The sequence below is a fragment of the Trematomus bernacchii genome, unplaced genomic scaffold, assembly GCF_902827165.1.
Source record: "Trematomus bernacchii unplaced genomic scaffold, fTreBer1.1, whole genome shotgun sequence".
Taxonomy (NCBI): Eukaryota; Metazoa; Chordata; class Actinopteri; order Perciformes; family Nototheniidae; genus Trematomus; species Trematomus bernacchii.
In genome coordinates, this window is record NW_022987869.1 from 2,018,683 (window position 1) to 2,024,762 (window position 6,080).

The 6,080-nt window shown below is 40.5% G+C and overlaps 1 protein-coding gene across 1 annotated transcript; it reads left to right on the forward strand.

The window, feature by feature from the left end:
* Window positions 1–458: 458 nt before the first annotated feature.
* LOC117469305 (salivary glue protein Sgs-3-like) lies at window positions 459–1,563 on the forward strand. The gene is made up of 2 exons (XM_034113729.1): window positions 459–550; window positions 668–1,563. The coding sequence occupies exon 2, from the start codon at window positions 939–941 to the stop codon at window positions 1,467–1,469; it is 531 nt and encodes a 176-aa protein (XP_033969620.1). The 5' UTR covers window positions 459–550; window positions 668–938; the 3' UTR covers window positions 1,470–1,563.
* The last annotated feature ends 4,517 nt before the right edge of the window (window positions 1,564–6,080 follow it).

The window sequence follows — 6,080 nt, forward strand, 5'->3', positions numbered from 1 at the left end:
TTACACTGCGAGACGAACAAGGAGACATCACTTTAAGAGTCTCACAAGCAATTTCCGAAAGACTACGAAATGGTGAGTACACAACTAAATTGCATTCCTATATAACAATCTGGATATGACTTTAAATTATGTAAATTATTTTTCAGATAACATTTTAGCAGCTGCACTTATGCAGCAAGCAAGGGCTGCAACAAATACACAAGGTAATCTATCATTTAAATCAAAAACAGTATTGTCTTTTAATGCAAATCAAACAAATGACACATTCATGTTTATTGTAAACAAATATTTAATTGACTCTCAATCACAGCATGTGCAGCAGCGTCTGCCCCGTTAGATCTGTCTTCAGATGCTCAGCCTGCTCCTCCTGAAAGGCCTCCTCCTGAAAGGCCTCCTCCTGCAAGGCCTCCTCCTGCAAGGCCTGCTCCTGCTCCGGTTGAAAGGCCTCAGAAAACCCAACAACAGCAGACCTCTCCTGCTACATCCCAAGCTGGCACTCGTCACCTGGCATCCCCCTCCAGCCGGTCAGAACACCTTGAGTCAACACAAGGTACAGTAACTAAAATGAGGATCTAAACAGCAAATGCTATTTGTTTGAGTTACTAACACTTGTGTCTTAACAGATTTCACACACAACACCATATTGCTGCTCTTGGACCTCACAAAGACACATCAACACGTGTACTACAGAAATAAACCCGGATTCTACAAACTAATACAACGGCAGTTCACCAAGGAGGGATACAGTTTCTCCTCCGACAAAATCTGGAAAAAACTCAACAATCTCATTACCACATCCAAAAGGGCCAAGGACCGCAGTGCCTCAACAGGAGAGGGGAAAATAACATGGGAATATTATGGGGTAAGAAGTTTGTTCTTGCACATCTAGTTGGTAAAAGCAACATTTCCTTTTTAACAATTCTGCAATTCTACAGATAATGGACAACCTGTTTGGGAGGTGCAGTGTTGGGAGCGCACCACCAGGCACTGTTGTTTCCACCCCTCTATATCTAGCATCCACCACACTGCCCTGTGCCTCTGAGAGCCAGCCTGGTCCCTCCATGACCCTGCCCACCACACTGCCCTGTGCCTCTGAGGGCCAGCCTGGTCCCTCCATGACCCTGCCCACCACACTGCCCTGTGCCTCTGAGGGCCAGCCTGGTCCCTCCATGACCCTGCCCACCACCACTGACCCAACAACCACTCAGCCGAGATCAATCCGGTCTCGTGTCTCCCATCCATCCTTCTACGACCTGTATGAGTCCCACTCAGAGAGGAGGACCAGTGCACTGGAGACACTGGTGCGGCCAGAACAGGAGCGCCAGAGAAGGCTGAAGGAGAGAAATCGGAGGAGGTTCGAAGCAAAAATGCTGACTGCGATGGGAGAAGTAGTTACCCAATTAAAGTGCATTGGGAGCCAACAAGAGCGCATCATTGAGCTTTTACAGAACAAGCCCAATATGTCATAATTTCATACACTGAAAATAAGTGTTCACGTTTATATGCATTTATTATTATTTATTTGCCAAGTACATGTGTACATATGTATATATCATTTCATTTTCAAAGAAGATGGTCAACTGCTATTGACATGTGCAGAAAATGACCATATATAGTTTTCATATATATATATATATATATATATATATATATATATGCATTTTTTTTCTTTCTTTGTACTCCTTCATTTATATCCGTTTTTGACGCAATCATTTTGGTTGATATGACATAAAAGGAAAGGAAATAAAAAACAAATTTCTTCCACAAAGAATATGACAGTGTATTTGTGTGTGTGTGGGGGGGTGAGCTCTTCACAAAAGGTCACAAATCTGATTTCTGTGCAACACTGCATCTTGGTTCTGGGGATGCGGTGGCCCGTTATCTGCTGCTTCAACCTGCTCATCAACTACAATTGGTTCCCCTTCCTCCAAGCACATGTTGTGAAGTATGCAACAGGCAGTGACTGCTGTGCTAGTGTTTGTGATGTTTTTCATGTTCAAACATTTGAGCCTCCTGAACTTCGTTTTCAGTAGGCCAAAGGTATGCTCAATGACCACGCGGTGCAACATTTAATTTCTGGTTGAAATTACGCTGCAGAGCAGTTAAATGGCCATTGTCCCTGTATGGCCTCATAAGCTGAGGCAATAGTGGGTAGGCAGAGTCCCCAATGATGTGCATTCCCTCAGGCACCAGGGACTGGGGATCTTCATCAAGCAGCCTTCCAACAGCAGACAACCGGAATGCCCGTGCATCATGCCAGCTACCAGGGTGGCCCACATTAACGTGACAGAATCGCCGCTCACTGTCACAGAACCCAGTAAGCACAACAGAATAAAACTGTTTTATGTTGATGTATGCTACTGGGTTCTCACAGTGTGGCTTCACAATAGGAATGTGGCATCCATCTACCGCACAGACAGTGTTGGGAAATCCTGCTGCACGAAATCCTAACTCAGAATTATGCAGGGCTTGCCCTGTGGGCCAGGAAATGTGGTGAGACAAATACGTAGTGACAAGAGTACAGAATTCATGGAGATGCAGGCAGACAGTGGATTTTGTCATATTGAAACGATCAGCAACCCCCCTTATAGGACTCTTGGTTTGATAGAGTCCACAGACAGGCAAGGACACTGTTTTGGAGCGCCACTTTACTGTGCTGTCTGCTCAAGTAGAACGGGCCAATAGTCGTCATCATATCCTGTTTGGTAGAAAGGAATAAATGGCTTTTAATATCACCAGTCCAGATAATACATATTTTATGTTATTTACAATATATATATATATATATATATACACACACACACTTCCACATGTCCCCTGGACAATCGGAAATGACTTTTGAAGTCTGAAGGACTGTACTGTGGGACCACTTCTTCCACAAATTGTTGGACCTTTGGAACGGATCTAAGGAAGACAGACACAGGAGCAAATGAGCATAAATCATTAGACCTATTCAATATTCTTTAGTGTTTTGCAGTTGTTGCCATAACTGCTGCTGCTGTAGGCCTATATTATCTTCACTTGATTTCAGTTTTATTCTTGTTTATTTATTGTATCTTTGTACTACTATCTTGCTTGCTTTCTATATCTTTAGTAAAGTAGCTTTTATCTTATCCCATTAGGAAAAAAGACTAATAGTGTCATAATTTTGCACAATTTGTGATCTGTAGAGTAAAGTAATCAGTCCGGATAATCGATCATACTTTTTTGAAGCAGCCAGTAGGCCTAGATACATGTAGTAGCATACAATGTATTTTGTCTTTTTACTTGTGTATTGTATTGTGTATCTGTTTTTGTTACCTGCCTAGGAAGCCTACTACGGATGTAAATTAGTTTGCTCAAAAACATTTATACTTCTTGTATTTTATACTGATGTTCATTAACATGCTCTGTCCCTATCAAATGAAAAAATAAAAACATACGTAATTACCTCCGCAGACGGTGTTCATCATGCCCTTCTCCATACAATAAATGTGGGATTTCTATTGCATCCACTTCATCTGCAACGAAGAACGCCAACGCAATTTCCGCCATTGCAAACCGAGTCCAGCCAGTCAAGCCGACTCCGAGCTGTCCGACTTAAGGCAAGCTTTTTGAGACCTCCCCCAGCTGCGATCGGCTATTCTCGTCTACTTTCGAGGCGAGCCGCAGCTCGTCTCAAACAAGCCTCCTGTCTCTCTCTGTGTGTGCGGGGGGCAGGGCCTAACAGACACGCTGCAGCGGCACACAGAGATCTGCCGGGGACGGAGTGTTCAGAGAGTATAGAGACACTCTACAAGGCTCGATGTGGACAAAGCTCGTTTGCCATGTTTTCGCGTTAGCGCGTTGACACGAGTAGAGTAGTCTGTCCAAACAGCCGGCCAAAAGGCGTCATATTCAATCGGAGAAATGTACAATTTTCGACTTCCTTAACTCGTAGCTCTGTTGCCCCAATTACGAGTAACGTTATCACATCAGATGTGCAGAGGTGGGAGAAGTAGCCTACTCAGATCTTGTAGCTAAGTAAAAAAAATACCATAGTGTAGAAAGAGTTCCTCAAGTCAAAGTATGATCATCAAAATATAGTTAAAGTAGCGACAGTAAAAGTATTCATTGTGCAGATTGGTCCATTTCAGAATAATATATATGATATGTTTTATAATGATTGATCATGAAAGTGTTCTCAAAGCTGGTAAAGGTGCAGCTAGTTTGAAGGACTTTGTATACTGCAGGGTAGCTTGTGAATTTACTCCAGGTGGAACTAAAGTCTGAGTTAACACTTGATTATATTTCACATCATTCATCCACATCTGTGAAGTAACTAAAGGTATTAAATACATGTAGTGGAGGAAAAGTACACTATTTAACTATGAACTGTAGTGGAGTAGAAGTACACAGTAGCACAACATTTAAATACTCCAGTAAAGTACAAGTCCCTCAACATTTTACTCAAGTACAGTAGCCTACAATATTTTTAACATAATTATATATATTTCATTTATTTCACATTTAAATAAAGCAATTAATTCGGTTAACAATTTGTTAGTTTTTTCCTTTAAAAAATAACAAAAAGTAAATACAAGAATACCGTTAAAGTACCGGATCGATAAGCAGTATTGATAAGACTAGTAGTACCGTAGAAAACCTTAGCGATACCCATCCCTAGATATTACACAAGTAAAGTGTTAAGAGAGTGAAATGTTGCTTTACGAATTTCAACACTTGATGCTGTCACCTTGATTACAATGTCAGAAACCTGTATTTGCCTAACTGAATTGGTTTAAAGAGAGAAAACATTTTGACTAAAAGTTGACTAAAATGTATTTTTTCATCGACTAAAAGTAGACTGAAACGTTTTGAGTTTTCGTCGACTAAAACGTTTGGAGTTTTCGTCGACTAAATCTAGACTAAAACTATGAAGGATAGAAATGACTAAAATGTGACTAAAACTAATAACCATTTTCGTCTAAAGACTAAGACTAAATCAAAAACAGCTGCCAAAATTAACACTGAAGTGCACCACATTCAGACGGAGAAATGCACCGGGTTCGACTGTCTTTCTAGTAGCTCTGTAGCCCCATCCACGAGTAACGTTTCCACGTCAGTTATTATGGATGCTAGCAGCAACACACAGAGTTAACTCAATTATACAAACATGGGTTAATGATTAGAGGTAACTGAGTTATTTATTTTGTGAAAGTTTCAGCTATTCTGTTTACAATTCTGTCATCAGATTATTTAATATGATTTGTTAAAACATTGTTGTTTCTTTTGATGTGAAATATTATTTATTTCATTTAAAGCTCCCATGTCATGCTTTTACGGTTATTACCCGTCCCCTTGTGTGTTATGAAGGTTTTTATGCATGTAAACGGTGTGCAGAGTCAAAACCCTCAAAGTACACCCTGTAGCGAGTAAAACTCTAACACAGAAAATACCTCCCCAAAACGCCTCGTTGGAGATACGTCACTGCCCATTTGAGTCTTCCATTTAGTTCCGGGTACCGCATGATGTCATGCGGTACCCGGAACGAAATGGACCAATCCCGAAGAGCTATGGCCACACCCAGCGGCGCTGGCCGCACCCTCTGCCAGCCTAACATTTACTGTTGGAAGCTCTGGTTCAGTTCACAATCGAGATGGCAAATCCGGATCCTTTTACGGACTCAGGGTCTTCTGAGTCAGTCATTGAAGAGATCCGGATCATACGAGTCATTTGAGTCATATGAGTCAGCATCACCAAGACCGTAGAAATCCTATCGGTGAAACCGAAAAGTTGATGCATTTCACGAGCATATTATTATTCCATATATTTGGAATATATATATATATTTGTATATATATATATATATATATAATATCTGCATGTATATTTTCTATTTCGACATGTATATTTTATATTTTATTTTATTTTTCTTTCTATTCTTGTATATTTTGTAGTTTTGTTTTATTGTAAAATGCCTTTTATGCTGCTGTAACAACAACAATTTCCCAATTTGGGATCAATAAAGTACTATCTATCTATCTATCTATTAAACTGACGTTATATTAACCTCCGCTACACAGTGTATTTTGCTTTAATAAAAAATGTTGATCACAAAA

Coding starts and splice junctions, on each gene's coding strand:
- LOC117469305 (XM_034113729.1), top strand. CDS start 939: ATGGACAACCTGTTTGGGAGGTGCAGTGTTGGGAGCGCACCACCAGGC.